The sequence below is a fragment of the Strix uralensis genome, chromosome 16 (assembly GCF_047716275.1).
Source record: "Strix uralensis isolate ZFMK-TIS-50842 chromosome 16, bStrUra1, whole genome shotgun sequence".
Taxonomy (NCBI): domain Eukaryota; kingdom Metazoa; phylum Chordata; class Aves; order Strigiformes; family Strigidae; genus Strix; species Strix uralensis.
The window spans coordinates 11,624,666-11,641,785 of NC_133987.1; the positions used below are offsets into that span (position 1 = coordinate 11,624,666).

The 17,120-nt window shown below is 37.2% G+C and overlaps 1 protein-coding gene across 1 annotated transcript in view; it reads right to left on the reverse strand.

The window, feature by feature from the left end:
- Positions 1 to 672: 672 nt before the first annotated feature.
- The window catches only part of CYTH3 (cytohesin 3), a 53,804-nt gene continuing 37,356 nt past the window's right edge, over positions 673 to 17,120 (reverse strand). Inside the window, exons 7-13 of the mRNA XM_074886092.1 lie at positions 14,997 to 15,109; positions 13,392 to 13,540; positions 12,497 to 12,608; positions 5,214 to 5,290; positions 5,061 to 5,132; positions 4,779 to 4,933; positions 673 to 4,158 (exon numbers count right to left, since the gene is read on the reverse strand). Of these exons, the coding sequence (XP_074742193.1) occupies positions 4,086 to 4,158; positions 4,779 to 4,933; positions 5,061 to 5,132; positions 5,214 to 5,290; positions 12,497 to 12,608; positions 13,392 to 13,540; positions 14,997 to 15,109 (751 nt within the window). The 3' untranslated portion in view covers positions 673 to 4,085. The remainder of the gene's footprint in view (positions 4,159 to 4,778; positions 4,934 to 5,060; positions 5,133 to 5,213; positions 5,291 to 12,496; positions 12,609 to 13,391; positions 13,541 to 14,996; positions 15,110 to 17,120) is intronic.

Sequence of the window (17,120 nt, forward strand, 5' to 3'; positions counted from 1 at the left end):
ATGGCAACAGTTATGTGAAGTTACATAAAGTAACATGACAAACAAACCACATACCGTTCCTGTATCTGGCTTTTTTTTCCTCTTTTGTCCTCTAGCTCCAAGATTTGGTGTCTTGTCTTTTGTCTGATGAGTAATTCCGACATAAATGTATAAAAGTTGAAGTGTTGACTGCTGTACCTCAGAAGCAACAACTGCCTGAAGTAGATAACAAGCAGTAACTGGAGGGAGGGCAGTTTCTGACAGCTTCAGACAGAGCTATGGAGAAAGCAAACTGGGCAACTGCAGCAGCATTAGCTATTACTAATTGGGGGAGGTCTAATTAATCTACTTGAGGAGCAGAGATCTGATTTCTGCCCCCTACTTACATCTGACTGAAACTCATGGAAGGGAACTGACAAAATACCTCCTTAATTTAGGGTGGCTCTCAAGGGAAACCATCTCTTAATGGAACAGCACTCATAGTTGTAGCATACTTTACTGAAACAATCTATTTTGCAGTTGAAGGTTTTTCTCTCTGAAAACTTAAACCTGATAATTTAAATCAGTGTGCCTAAACGTAGGGAAAAGAGGCCTTTTACTTACAAGAGCAGTTATGCTGTAAAATTGAAACTTAAGCTCTCAGAAAAAAAATGCCTCCCATGTGTTATTGGTAAATGAGGAGCTATACAATAGTATAGTTTCACACTTTATTTTTGAGAAAATCTCCAGATTTAAGCAACAGGTCTTAATGATAAATGAAAACATTAATATTGCAGTGGATTTACATAGGACATCACATTTTTAACAATGATTGATACAGAGTATTTGTCATGCAAATCACTTGTGTACACCAAGTAAATACTTATATCAATACATATCTGTACAGTATTTACATTTTATATTTAAACTCTAGCTAGAAACATTTTCCAAGAAAATATAGAAATGAAACTGGTAAGCCACAAGTCTTAATTTGTAGCATTTGGTCTACAACAGACCTAGCTTTTCCAGCAAGCATATCTACATAGATATGTAATAAATCTTAAAAATATGCATTGTTTTTATATATGAAGCATTATAAATGCTGCTCAGTTTACAAAGGTTCAGTTTTGTACCAGTTTAAAACGGTTCAAAATGTTAAGTGATGTAGAGCTTATTTTATCAGATATTGTAAAATTTAAGTCAGTCCAGCTGAGCTTAAGTATTATATACAGTTCTCTCCCTAGATTGCACTGGCAACGTGGCTGATGTTAGTGGCCAAATGGTTTAGACACTGTGCGAAGCCATGCACATGGCAGAAGCAGTAGTGGCTCTTCCTGGCCCCTGTAGTTGTAAAGGGCAATGTTAAAAACAAAGAGTTGAAGAATTAATGCAAGTTTCAGTGCAACAGGAAGGGAGAAGTCTGTTGTCCCCAGAGGACTTTTCCTCAGCATGGCCAAACCATAACAGACACTGCTTTAGGCCACCGAGCAGCTAGTCTTAGTAGCCACCCCTGGACTTGAAGCCCAATAAAAAAGGGAAAGGTCGAGAGATTTTTCTTCACCCTCATGGATAGTACCTAATTTGGCCAAAACTTTCACAAGCCACTTTGTTTTACTGGCCTCGTGGCCAGTGGAAATTTTGGGCCAGTTTCACTCCCTGTTAATACTGTTACAAAGAACATTTGAAATCAAATATCACACACAAGAATGTTATTCCATTAGCTTTGGTAAATTAAATAGATATATTGAGCACCACAAAGAGCTGTTTAAGATGTTGCATTTTAATGCTAAGAAATAATATATTTCCTGCTATAATATCCTCAGTTACATGTTACTCTAAATAAGTATTTCTGCCGGATATAAGAACTTCAAACTAAATACAGCAAATAAACTCTCAAGGCATTTCCTTCATGCTTATAGGCAGACATCCTCACCTAGTTAAATAAATAGATTTTCTTGAAGGTGATATTTCAGAAGATAAGAATTGATACAAAAGTGCTTCATGACTTTTTAATGCTTTTGTCATCTCACATTTCTCCAGAAATAATTTATTTGCTGCTTTTCACCTTTACACTCATTAGTACCACTGATTCTGGCTTAGCACTATTTGCATTACAAATCTACTTGTCCAAAGCTAAAACTGATGTATGCATTGGCTGAAAACAAAGCTTGGGAGTTGTGGAACAGAAGACTCAAGACAAATGATGTCAGCATGCTATAATCATGCTGCTTTGCAAACATAGGACATACAACTTAATTTGTTTCTATAAAGAGTTTAAATGTGTTCCATTAAGCAAACATGTCCCCACACTGATACTTATTCAAGGATTCTACCTCCTTTAGTTGAGTTTCACTCCCTTGAAAGTACTCAGATTTGAACAGCCATCCAAGTAGACTGCAATTCCACAGTCTCTGGGGAAAATCTAAGGTGTAAAAAAGTCTACTTTGTTCTTTTCCTCTCGGCCTTTTTTGCAAACATACAATAAAGCAAAACATTCACAGGCTGACACCCCATGCAAAACCAGGCAAATCAGTAAGTCAGGAACAATGAAACACACTCTCCCTTACAGTTAAAAGGAGATTTGAAATAGAACTTACTAAGTCTGTGGTTTCATCAGTGCAGCACATTTCCCTATAATGTATCCAGAGATGCTTCTGTAACTCCAACAAGCAAAACTGCTTTGACAATGTATTGGGTGTCCAAAGCATTCATTGGCACAGTAGGCATGGCTCAGGTTCAACATGTCTGTGAAAAACTGAGTACTAACAGAAGCAGTAGGGTCCAAAAAAACCCAGATTTTGCCCCCGCTGTGGAATTAGGGGCTTTAACTTAAGAATGGTAAGTGCACGATCAATAGAAAAACATTGTAGTAGAATCTGCCATAGCAGTTTACATGTTACTGAAAGACTATCAGTAGGACCACAGAAAGATCTTCCACAAATTACAAAAAAAGAGAGACACGTGCTTGTGGGGGAGTTTAGTTACTCTAGGTAATCAGTGTGTAAGATTTTATTTCTAAAGTAAAAATAAGGCTGTCTATTCATTTTTTCAATTTCAACTGCTGAAGCACAGATCTGAAAAATCGCCTTTAAGAATGCAATAAAAATACTGAACTTTTCGGTATGTCCAAAGTGTGTTATCAAGCAAAGGAATGAATCCTGCTTGCTTAACTCTCTAGGGCTGTATCCTGCAGAAAGATTTCACCTTCCTGGTTTTCCTCTTTAAAAACTCATGCAAGCCCTGTCATCTTACTCTTTTAGTAGTAACTTAGTGTTAATTAAACTACAACATATCTAAAACGTACGAAGGATCTTACTATATAAAAAGCAGATTAAACCAGTCATTAAATCTTACTGCTTATTGTGAGTGTATGAGCAGACAGGAATGAGTTTTAGCCTACGGGCAAATGTCAAACCACATCTGTAATTAGTGTCATGGCTCCAGACTCAAACCTTTGCCATTGGGACCTGTGTATACTTCAGTGCATATCAACCAAACCCTTTGGCACAACTAGCTAACCACGTAGGTGCCAGTCTACCACCGAGTTGCATTTCCGAAGAAGAAAAGCTATTTCCATAAAGGAAGGAGAGCAAATCCTAAATGAAAGCTGCATTCAGCTGTTCATTTACTGTGAAACACACAAGATTTGAAAACATACTGAGATTGTGGGATTTCTGCTTAAAGAAAAAATTAAGTGCTAGATCACGCTGTACTCCACTTTTGGTACTGCATTTTAGTGAGAGATGAAAGTCTTATAATCACTCCTCCTTTTATGGGAAATGCGCTCAAATAACAGGTATGGGACATTTTACTATTAGCCTCGAATTCCTTCCCTCCCAACCCAAGTAAGCTGGAGTTGTGACTAATGTAAGTGAAAACAAGGCTTCCATGTTTTCAGTTGAATTAAGTTCATTATAGTCATCCTCTGGGATCTGAAGCTTACTTCAAATTACATGCCAATAACTATTTACCCTGAAAGGTCTTGCCAAGTTTTTACATCATAGTGAAGTGTTTATATATAAAATTTACAGTTATTGTCTTCATTTAGTTTGTCCAATTTTTACATTATCACTCAACCGTATGCTCATTTATATGTTGATGCAGGTATACAAGTTGCTGTTCATGTTCTATTTCTTATTTGCAATTCTTCGTTTCCTTGTTGCCAGCATATCATAAAAGGGATCCCTGCTGATACTTGCTCTAGAAGAGAAAAAAGGAACCATCCGTTTGGTTAACAAATATCTGTTTTTGAAAACTGAAACTATTTTGTTCTCTTCCCTGTGGATGACTCCACACTCTTAATAAGATAATGGATGGTTGACTTCTAAGCATCACAAATATTTCTTTAGAAAAAGATGTTATTCAGCTGTGATTTGTTAAGAGTTCATACCTTCATCTTGACCGCTATTTATTTCTTTAATTGCGGGTCTGCTTTATAAACCTTCCAAAATAAAGTCAGGCTGTGAAAGTTTAAAGCTGCACTGTGAACATGCTTAAGATACATGTCACTAAAGTTAATTATTAGGTGAAGTAAGAAGCTAATAAAATCAGGGTTCAAGACAATTCACGCAAGGCTTTACATCTGCTTAAAAAAAAATTTCATGTTTTCCTCATTTGAGTTAGTAGCACTACTTCCTTAGGACCAGACAGTAACAGACTCGTGTCTTGATCCGTCAACCCCACGTAGCTTGTCATTAATCCTAGAGGACATTGAGACATCAGAATTCTTCAAACAGGTTAGAATACAAATTCTCTTAGTATCTTACTCTGGAAAGAGTTTACACTTCATTTCTGAAAGACATTTAAGACTTTAAACTCACTTGATAGATTTAATCCACTCTTCCTTTTCTTCTGGGGTGGGAGCAGATATTCTATACACTACATGGTTGCCTTCCACCACTCTACCATCAGCTTCCGTTTTACACGCTTTAATTACTTGACCTTTATGACTGGGGTTATAGAGCTCAAAGCAGTTCTGGAGGGTAGAGATGAAGAAACAAATTTAAAAACCAAAACAAAACTGACAAACATCTTAATTTAACACTACTTCTGAATTCTATAGGGTTTACTTAACTTAAAAAAAAATTATTAAGATATCTTACTGGTTTTCTAGGGTCTTCAACTTCTCTTATGCTAAGATTTTCTAACGGAATAATTCCTCGAGGTTCTTTGTCCTAAAAAATTAGGAAAATATCACATTATTAGCCATTTAAATATCTTGATTACAAACGAAGTTCACTGTAATATATACTTACTGTTGTGTATTCAAAGTAATACAGGCAATTATCAGTCAGAATAAACCATCTCCGTTTCCACGTTTTTACTCTTCCCCCTACAATCAAAAGGTATGGCTGAATTAAACATGTGTTGCTGTCAAGGCTTCAACAATGGGTAAGAAAGTAATTTACTTTTGCTTGTTTTTCAAAATATAGCTTAACTACTTAATCGTAAATGGATCAGGCACAGATGAGCTGAGGTTAAAGGAACACGTTACTGTAACTCTCATACTAAGATCGAACTCCTGAGACAGCCTTAACTATGGTGTTGCTGACCAGCCACAAAAACTGTATGCTCTTAAGTTGCAGATGTCTCCTCTCTCATAGAGAATGTAATAGTTTCACAGTCAGACCTGCTCCCTCTGTCCATGCCATCACAGTTGTTTACTGCATCAAAAATATTAATACTATCTAGCCCTCAGAAATGCATTCAGTGCTGCCAGGGCAAAGGGAGGCCAATCACCAGCGAAACCAGTAACTGGGTTCCAGCAACAGGACTGACCCTCTCCACAGCCTGTCTTGTACAAGGAAAAGGGTCCCATCAATAAAATTAAGGGCATTTTGTCACCTTCCTTTCACTTGACTCATAAGCAGACATGTAATTAAGAACCCATCTCTACTTTCAGATTCAACATCAACTGTATAAGATACTTATAAACATTATTAGCAGAACAAATATGATGTGTCATCAATAAGGAGCAAATCCTATGCCAAAACGTAGCACTTCTAGTCACTTTTCATAATTTAGTATTTTAAGAGTATGTTCTCTTTCTGGGTTAATATATCTTTGAGTACACCTGACAGAAGGAATAGCTACTGCTCCAAAAATGCCAATTTTTCCTACATTAACAGTTTAGACAAGAGCAACCACGGAGCTCTTTCTTACACCTGCTAATGTCAGTGTCCCTACACTGTAGGGAACAGTTCCTTTTAGAAACACACATTATAGTCTCGTCTCTTTCAGCTGGTTTTCTGCCATCGGCTACTTCAGAACATGTCTAGCATTCCACAATTACATTATTTTTAAACCTCATTTCCAGGAAAGATGATTGTAGATAAAGCATTCATGTGTTATTAATATACAGGCTTAGTTCCACCATAGTTATCTGACTTCAGGATTATGTCACCACCTGTGCATCATCCATTCAGCCGTGATTTAATCTCATTAACCCAACATTTCAAAATACTTGATCTTGCTATTGAACACCCATGCATAAAAGAGCACCATTAATACACACAAGACCCCCGATTTAATCCAAGTCATATAACTGAATCTAAGACGTGCATAATTTTTTAATCTTTTTGTTCTACTTGAGATAGGTGCGATTTTCCAAATCATATTAAAGAACACTTCTAGGAATATAATGAAATTTCTTGATACCAGCCCACTACATGTTTGCATTGCAGACTAAGTATGTTCCATGTCGTATCTTCCGCTTGGTTTCATGACAACCCAGTTTACACGAGACAGTTTACAACAGGTTTACACGATAACCCAGTGCCAACACACTCCAACGTTCAATGTACTCAAACTTCATGTTTCTACTGCACGCACACATATCTTAAGAAAAATTTGATCTGCAAGCAGGTGCGGTGAAATAAGAGAAGCCAAAATAGTGCAAGATGCAGAAGCCGTGACAGAATGAATGGTTGAGTGAACTGGAGACAGTGAGTGAAGAACTGGTGCCATTTTAGAACAACCACTGTGACAGATCCTTACATAAAGCACTGTAGAAGCATTCAAACTGATATGTAAGTCACCAGAAAAAGTCCCATCACCTTGACTGAGAGCTAGTTCAAGTATCAGGAAGTATTTGGGTTAGGAATGGAAAGCCAACGAACTTTAGCTTGACTCACTTCCAGATCAATGAATAAGCAGCAGTTGAGTCAAGATGACTGCCAAGGCAGTCCTTGCTATCGCCATAACATGACACTTTTTCATATAACCCAGTGTTCACTGCTGTGACTTTAAGTCATATTCTGATCTAAGGTTAACAAGGCTAACATCATTTAACATTTTTATGGAACAGAAACATCACCTCGTTTTTCAGGCTAACAGGTAACATCAGCTAGCATCAAGTGTCATGGCTTGCCCAGTTCTAGTAGATAAACAATTCAGCAGGAGAGAGGATGAACCAAACAGGCAAACAGGTTACTATCACAGAGGCAGCTTAAACTGAACAAAGGTGTTTCTCAAACTGTGATAACATGTCAAAACACAAAAAAAAAATAATCAGATAATACCCATGTATTTAAAAGAAGGCCTGCTTATAATTTAAGGCAGAAACAAGGAACTTAAAACACACACCTCCTACAACAATATGAAGTGCCAAGTAGAAAATGACAGTTGAATTTGCTGAAGTTTTTCCTGACAACATCCCCTCTCTTCAGAAAAGACAGATTGCTCAAACCCAAAACTTTTTATAATCATGCTGCAGTTTTGATGAAGCTTTTGTCATGAAACATTTCCCAGCTCCAGGATAGTATTGATGTTGAAGCCAGAAAGAAGATTAAGTATCTCCAACAACATGCCTCTTACTGCTCCTTTCTCCCTAAAACAGCCAGTAGCTCACCGGGTTACAGCACTCACGTGAGTCATGGAAATACACTCTAAGTCGCTGCTCCACCAAGCTATGAATTACTCTTCCAGAAAAAAGCAGCAAGCCAGGATTTTTTGGCGGGACAAGGAACTATTTTCACATATAAGCCTCTGTCTCCCCACCCCATTACTTAGTTGCAGCTGCCAACCGCACAGAAACTCTAATACAGCTTGAAAGGCAATCTAATCTGTACTCATCAAGTTTGCAGGGGTCACCATATAACATGCATTTAATATGCCTTTACAATGGGCTAAAACCCAAGAAGCCGGATGATAAGGCTTTGTGGCCTGCAAACACTGCATGCAAGATTAATGGATAAAGAACTCGTGATAACAAAACATTCCTTCCCTTGGCGGAGATTGCTGTAGGCTCACAAAACAACAACAAAGGGTTTAGTACCATACTTTGTATCTTATTCCAGCTCCCAGACTTTTAAAGATTAAAATGGAAGGAATTAATTTAGTAAAAGAGGATCAATAAAATCAGAGTATGAATCCATAAACATTTACAGAAATGGAGAGATAAGTGATGTACTTCTGAAAGATCTAGCTGATTAACTAAAATGCAAAGACATCTCAAACAACAAAATAAAGCAGCACAGTATCTTGTAGGTGGAAATCTAAGGAAACTACAAGAAAAGTTCACAACAAGGCAAAATGTACAGAAAGAGGAACAGAAACCCTCTTAGCCTATGTAACCCAACACAGGATTATTTTCTTTCAGCTCTGAGCGAAGTACAAACTAGAAAACAAAGGTGAAAGAAACCACCTATACTAAAGGGAAAAACAACTGGCAATGACTTAGGAAACACCAATTTCAAAATTAAAAAAGGCCTTAAGACTAAAGGGAGCAATGTATCTAGAGTTAAAAAATTCTACCCAAATCTTCAGCACATTTATATAGTTTTAGAGGAGAAAGAGAGAAAGGGGCATGTATCAAGAATGTTTTTTCTTCTCAGTTCACTTAGATGCCACTAGGTGGAATGGACTCAGGAACTGTGCAGTTATACAGACGACTGGATCAAAGTTTGGGTTTCTTTGAAAAAGAAGTTTCCCTCGACTGCAACATTAACTGCCTCAACCTAGAAGAGCATCAGTTACCATGAGAGCCAGGCAGGTACCAGAAGGCACCAGTTTCCTGACCAACCACCACTATTCTCTTGCCCCAGATTAGGGAAGAGAAACAACATCCTCTCAAGGAGAGGCACCGGGATAAGCGCCACTGCCGGGATGGGCCCGGATGCAAAGCTTTTGGACACTCTCCAAGCTCTCAGCAGCTGCCTGACTGGCAGAAAAAAAATTAACACCATTATGTGTCTGGCTCGAATCATTTCCTCTCCAGTTTGGTGAAATAATGTCACAGTTTCCCTCTAAACAGAATAAAATATTACGCAAACCAAGCTATTTGCCAAGAAAAGCTGTTTTAGGCAAAGAAACGCCTCCCTTTGCAAAACGATTGTACCTTGGGCATTAGGACAGACAGCAGAGACAACACGTTCAAAATACACCACTAATAATTATGATCCAGAAAAACCTAAAAGCTCATAATGTCTCAAGCTGCTCTATGCAAGGATTCATTAGCACTCAGCAGCTTTCATTTTTTTTACTTGTAGCATTTATTTTCATTACACCATGCTTCAAACAATGTAGAACAGAATGGTAATTCAGGTTTACCAAGATAAAGACATCTATATAAAGGCACCAGCTGAGTCTAGATAGATAAAACCAGAATTGCTGTCTGGTTGCCAGGTTTGGCACTCGGACTTACACAAAGTCACCTCTGAACAATTCAGACCAGCAAACACTCCAAAAGCATTTTGCACCCTCCCAGCTTTCTAAAACCCAATGCCAGGCTAAAGAGCTAGAGTGGTCTTCCGGACAGATCAATTTTACAGTATATCAAAGTTTCATGATACCCATCTCCTGCCCAGAAGATAATCAATACAGTGACCTGGAATATTAAAAAGGGGGCACAAGTAGAGAAATGGCAAGAGTTGACTATAAGAAACACCAAATACAAAATACTGTCTTGATATACTCAGGGTTTGCAAGTTGTCTTAGTCATATTTATAGTTTTATATACAACTTTCTATTTCAACTTTTAAGTACTATCACAACTGAGCACTTAAATTCTCACACAGAAATACAGTCTCCTTAGCATTTCAACAATACTGAAATTTTTAATACCAGCATCTTCCAAAACTGAGGGAAACCCTACGCATTTCACAAGAAGTGTTTCCCAACAGAAAGGACTGCAAAAATGCAAACAATGTGGATCAAGAGAGCACTCTCAACATACAGTTGGAAGCCTCCTAGCAAATACGAAACTCAAGGAAGGGGAGAGAAAGAAAAGAAAAAGAAAAAAAAAAAAAAAGAGATTGACAGGTTTATTTCTGGTCAATGCATCTGAACTAGCAAAATGCATGTCTGCACCAGTCCATGTCTGCTGAAAAAAATGCAGAGTCTTTCACGGAAGCGCAGCCTCACTCATTTACAGGCTGATTCACCAGAGGCTCCTGGACATGTTTCATTTCTTTATTCAAATAACCGTCACGCCATGGGAGTGTTATGTGCAACACCCTTCCGTTTCACAGATGCTTTTACTATTGGGCTTTCTGTGCACTCTCTCTCATCTACATCGTACATAATGAAAAGTTGGATTTATTGACCTTGTGCCAGAGCCAGAGATGGATAGTGCAGAAGTACCTGGCAGCTCCCACTGACTTTCAGTCACCTTTTCTCTCCAATTTCTTTGTTACTCTATTTTTTATCAGATCTCTTATGTCTTTTACTGACAGACTCTTCCACAAAAGATGTTGTCACTACTCTACACACACTCACACTCTTGCTTGTGCTCTCAGTATGTGTTTAAGTATATGAGAGCACACTGGCAACAGAAATATGCACAGCAGGAGCTTATACCCAACCTCTTCTCCAGAAAGCACATTTTATCTACATCATCTTGAAAACCTTTTCTGTTGAGATAACTATCACCTCACATTAAATGGAGAAAAGCTGCAAAGTCACCTTTGAAATTGTGCCAGCTGAGCCAACACACATGAAAAAGCAAGAGCTTTGCTTTTTTTGTAGTTAGAAAGACAAAGAGTTCTATACCATCTGTAGCGCCGAGGTCAAAATAAGACATTGGAGAGCACGTGAATGAATTCCAAATGTTTCCTTTTCACATCTATTTCCTTCCAGCACTAGCATGATCACTAATTTCCAGGTGCAATTGGTCAAGCAGGCCCATGGCTCTAACCAGGCTCTACTTGCACCATACTCACCCCCATGTGCACCCCCCAGCACTTTAGTCACCATCCTCCAAGCACAAATTTCCTTTAACAAACAGTTATACGTTAAAGTGGCCAACAACTGACTCTACTGGAGTGTGTACTGGTGTTTTATATAAAAGAGGTTTATTTCATTGAAAAACAAATGTTAAAATAAAATTTCAGTCTCCTTTATATAGAAAAAAAAAAATCCTGAAGGCCAAGTAAGAAAGTGAATCGCATCAACTTTAAGAGTCTGTAAATGAGGCCACCTTGCAGTGCCAGGAGACTGCAAATTACCAGAGGTTTCTGCAACCCTAGATTTGGTGCTCATTTAAGATTCTGTTAAGTAAACTAAATATGTTATTTAAAAAGGAAAATAAGTAAGAAAAAGAACAGCTTTTATAAATGCATAGTTCAAATGTAATCAGTCTTTCAATAATCTAATCAATGTACAAGTAAAAAAAAAAAATCACTCTGGAACTTCACAAGAGTAAGACATGCTGTTTTCTCTCAGCAGAAATTATTCTTCCCTTGTTACGTTCTTCAGTGAACAAGAAGAACATGCTGAATAGTCACCTTTATTTTTCTGCTTTACATGTACACACTTTCTTTTGCAGAACACACTCGCATGTGAGCTAGACACTGACATGCCAGTCTTTCAGAGTACCACTGATGATACTGTTAGTGACACTGAGTGAAAAAGCAAAATGCTACAATAAATTTGATTTAAAAAAAAGAAAAGAAAAAAAAGGAGGAAGGAGGAAGAAAATAAAAGAATGAGCAACTGAAGAAGAGGAGACTGGAAAGCAATCAGATACGTACCTCCTAATGCAGAATAAGCAGAGACAGCCAGTCACAGAACAGAAAGGTGATAGGTCATAGGCCATAAGGAAAACAAGAAGGCACATTTAAACCACTCATTAAAAAATCATAGCCAAAACCAAACCAAGAGAAACTCACAAATAATATGGAAAAATAAAGACATACAAAAATAACTATTTGAAGAGAAATCCTTTTTTTTTTTTTTTTTATACACAGAAAACTGAGTTGAAATATCACACAGTTTTCTGAAATGACCTTACGGAGACTTAGTTGTTATTTATCAGTCACAGCATGTGGTTAATACCATACAGCGTTTCCTCTTTGTCACTGAGTTTTTCTCATATATTAGAAATAAAACTTCAAAGTTTGAAACAAGATTGCTAATTTGGATATGTAAAATAGGAAGTAACAACCTTCAGATGTAAAGGAGTTACTCCGATTCATACATTTTTAAACATAAATTACAAAGTTAATCCTATTACCTTCACAAGAAAGCTGATAGACATGGAAGCAGCAAACACGCTAACAACAAACAAACATATAGCAGCAAAACTGCCCTTATAACTAACCTAATTTCAGCAGCCAACCTTCTCTATCCGGATTAAAAAATGTATGCGTTAGATCATTTCCATCATCCTCTGGAATTTTAAATGGCTCATTCTTAATACTTTCATATAAATTCTAGAAGAATAAAAAAAGAGGAAAAAGACCTCATTAATAAATGTCTAACAGAAAATGCAACGATATCTTATTGCTTCTCAGACTATTTGTATAAAAAGCATAGGAAATACTGTCCATAAAATTCTGGACCATCTCTTCTAAATCTTTACTTACTACTTTGATTAAGTTTGATTTTAAACTACTTCATCTATAACAAGTGTCTGTTTTTACAGATTTTATAAGTGCTCCTAGCAAAGACATTTTTTCTTTAACTACAGCATTCAGTATTTCAAAGGTTTCAGCTTCAGGTCTCATTTGGTACAAGTTTTGCCGAATGAATCTGGCTTTGCAGAAAATGGTTTAGACCATCATACTGTCTTAGAGAAATAAGTATTTTTACTGATATCTCAAGGGACAGGAGGAAGCTCCACAAGACACATGGGAACAAATGAGAGGCAATAACAAAACAACAATTTTTACTATTTTTTCCAGCTTTCTCTGACTTATCCAGAAATACTACTTTTTTCCATAAGCCACCAATTCCACAAGAATTTTGCCAACAGCAAACTACTGAGAGATATACAGAGTGTCTTCTCTGGAATCTCCTCAACAAAAGATTGAATACAGGGAGAACTAGCTCAAAGCAGCTGTGAATATCAGAAAATGCTTCTTTCAGCTACTCACATGCTAGAAAATCTTCTTCTTACTGTCCCTCTGCAAATTTGCCTGAGAACTGTCATACACACTTCTAAGTTTCCTACTAAAAACACAAAGCAATGCCTTGTCTTACCCAATCTAACTCACCCGTAGTAATTCTTCTGGAAGGTCTCCACCTTCATTAATTCCACGATTCATAGAAATAAACCTCTCTACTGTTGGTTTATCTCTTACATTGTGGTTGTGCAGACTGGTGTTCAGCATAATGATGGCAAATGAAAGCACATAGCATGTATCTGAAATAAGATTTGAAAAATTATTTATCTTACTATGCATTGTGGCACAAACCTGTAAAATGAATATATAGCTTATTCTGACTGATAAAGAAAAAGAAACAGGTAGTCAAAAAATCCTGAGCACTATACACAAAAGCAAAGTATCAAATCTTTCTTTAAAATTGTTGAAGTAAGCCTAAAAAGACAAAATATATAGCAATTCAAATTAAAAGCAAATGAGGAAAATAGTACAAGAGAATCCAAAAAAAATTTTAAGCTCTTTGAAATCATTGCCATCACCTTAAATTAACATTTCCCTTGAAACACTGAATTGTTGTTGGGCAAAATGTTTTCTGCACACAGATTTTGCCTAGATCATATTGGTAGATCCTATAATAGACTTTATCAAACTCCTACTCAAAGTACTTCTAAATCTTTCTCTAAAGAGAAAGAACAGTCTCTTCAAAATAATATTTGAACTGCATTTAAACAGACTGGAAATGACATTGACTCACTTTCTTAGCATACATGAGGTGGCTAGTACCACTGAATAATATCAAAAGATTACAAAGGAGATCTTATCATGTCTCTTGACACAGTTATGACTATAGTAAGTTCTCCCAGAATTCAAGTACAAGATCCTGTGTAAGAAAGAGCAGGATGAAAACCTCTCTGCTACAAAAAGGAAAAATGTTTTTGCATCTTCAGCATTTTGTTTTCAATAGGTATTTTCCTCTCCAGCTCTTGCAGTCCTGCTTTAACCTTTTCCTAGCCCATTTGTTCCTCAAACTAAGCGATCAACAGCAAGCTATGTGTGTATTTAAACAGACCAATAATGCCAGAATGCTAGGGCATTCTGTGCAGTATCACAGAGTTTTGTTAGCTTTCATGACTTGAGTAATTCTAAACCAAGTAATTCAACAGAAAAATGAGGTGCATTTCTAACTGAGATAATCATTGTTGAACAGACTGCTAAAGAGAAAGGCTACAGTCCTCATAAAAATGGATGACTTTCTAGATAATATACTATACCCACATATAGGTTGACTTGATGCAGAGCTAATCATGTGTAAAGTCCTTATAGCTGACAGGCAAGACTACCCAACCTACTGGTCTCTACTGCCTTTAAGCCTCTGAGAATCATACTTGTCCAGTTCCTAGCCAAAATCTTTGGTGACATTTCTAAAGTGTGTTTTATACTTTAATTGGGTTAGATATCCATTAATGCTGAAGTTTTATAAATGGAAATGCATTCTGACCATAAGCTTGCACTCCTGGAAACAAAGTGTAGGATTAGAGAGTTGTTTTCTCAGTTCTCAGAAAGTTCTCATTTCACATATTATTTTATCCTGAACTTCCTAACTGGCCATTGTCTCCTTGCATCAGATGTGGAAGAACATATATGATAAAAAAAAAAAAAAACCAACAAACCAAAAACATATACACTTAAGAAATCCTATTGTTTCCTCTGACTAACCTGTAGACTGGAAGACTCCTGGGTTACAAAGGCAATAGCGTGAAGCAAAAGCTTCCATCATACGATCAATTTTTTGAGCCTCTCCTGGGAGTCTGAAGCTCCACAGAAACTGCCTACAGAAGGGAAGAATAGTTGTTAGGCTCATTCCACTATTTATATATTAAACATACATACTAATAATCAGAAACACAACAACAAAAAAACCCCCAGCAACGTCTATATAAAGTGTCCTAGAAATATATTCTCAATCTCTCAACACACAAGTCAGGAGCTATTATAAAGCAACATGCACAGATGGCTAGCCCAGTTATTCAGCCAGCAACACTGCATGCTATCAGGCAAGATAATATGGCAGTTCATATTCTGAGACTCTCTTTTTTCCAGACTGGTAAACAATTTTCTGTATGCATCCCATTTTTGCCATGAGAATGCTATGAGGAAACAATCAGTTCAATCCTCCCTGGGTTTCCTGGCTACTAAAAGCAATAAACACTCAGCTAGACTATACTTACAATGTAAAAAGACACATTACATAAAGTATTTCTGGTGGGGAACAGAAGCAAGGAGCAAAAAAAAAAAAACAAAAAAAACAACACATCTTTACTTGAACTCCTCAACCATTGAAAAAATAGTAACACCACCACAAAAAACCCCAGTGCTTAGAGAGGTGCTGCCTGTCTAGTCTAAGTTCACCCTACAAGAATCAGACCCAGACAGTAAAAAAGAAAGACACATGGTATCATCCAGTAATTTTGTAATACATGCAGGAGATCTGTGCTCCTGTTTAGCAGCATGAACTGGAATACAGTTTTTACTTTCATAACTTACTATTTATATATTTATATATAGGTACACTGGAATGCATACAGGACAGAAGTCTTCACAAATTCACTTTTGGCACACTGTGACGCTAAAAAGCTCCAATTAATTTAATCACTTATTCTTTTCTTTCTTAGCAAAAGAATTATCTGAATTAAAACAGGATCTAAACCAGCAAAGTTACATGCTCTGCCATGCAAAACAAGTTCTTAATATTCCCTGTACACTGGGTGTCAATATAATAACCATTTATTCCTGTCTTCATCAGTTTTCATTTTAGGACATTAAAGTGTCACAGGCCATCTTTAGTTTGTCAGCTCTATATACTGTCTTTTACTCACCTCATGCAAGGTTCCAACCCAGATCACGAATTTTGTAAGCTACCAAAATACAAACATTTAATAGTAGCGGCTGCTAAGGAAGAATAAAATCAAACCTAACATTAAATTGGGTAAAAGAGACAGGAATATGAAGCCTCCCTGACAAGCCTCAGCAGCTAGAGAAAAGGCTTCCTTAGCTCAAGCCTCAGGCAGCTCAAGTTCTCATCACCACCACATCACTCAACCATAGCAAAGCTGTTCTGACTCCACATCACGAGGCACTGCACCAGAGACAAAGATCACATGGACATTTCAATTTATCTGGTGTCAGGAGGGAGTTACTTGTGGCAATGGAATTGGCAGAACTGTCTGAATCAACTTAATTTGCTAGATCTATTATGGATTTCCACCAAGACAAGAAGGGACTGCACAAGGTCACTGTATGCTGGCATGCCAGAGAAATCAAGTAAACTGATCACTCAGCAAGGGAAAAAACTATACGAAGATATTACACTTTCTTTCATATGACAACTTGGGAAACTCTGAGGAAAGTAAAAGGAAATTACTTCATTCAAAGTTTACCTCTTTGTAAACGGAACATAATCACCGACTATGGTCAGTGGGATTCCCCCCCTCCCCACCCAGAGGAACAAACTGAGGTGGAAGGAAAGGAGAAAGAAGATGGCAGCAAATAAAGTGTCTTTGCTTGGGTTAGGGGTTTGAGTGGTTTTTACCTATCTCTGTGCTAAGATATAAAAACAGATCTTCAAATGTCCACATATGGCAGGCACTCCAGAGCTACAGCTATGTTCCAGTTGTTTGTATTTGTCTGAAATAGTTAAAAGTTTTCACCTATCGAAGGCAGCACACACACAAGCAATTGGAAGGGTTAAAACAGAGCTGTCTCTGCTAACTTGCACAGTAATGTGTATAACCGTGCTAAGCTTTAGATCAGCTTTCTGGCAAATAAATCAACACAGTGACT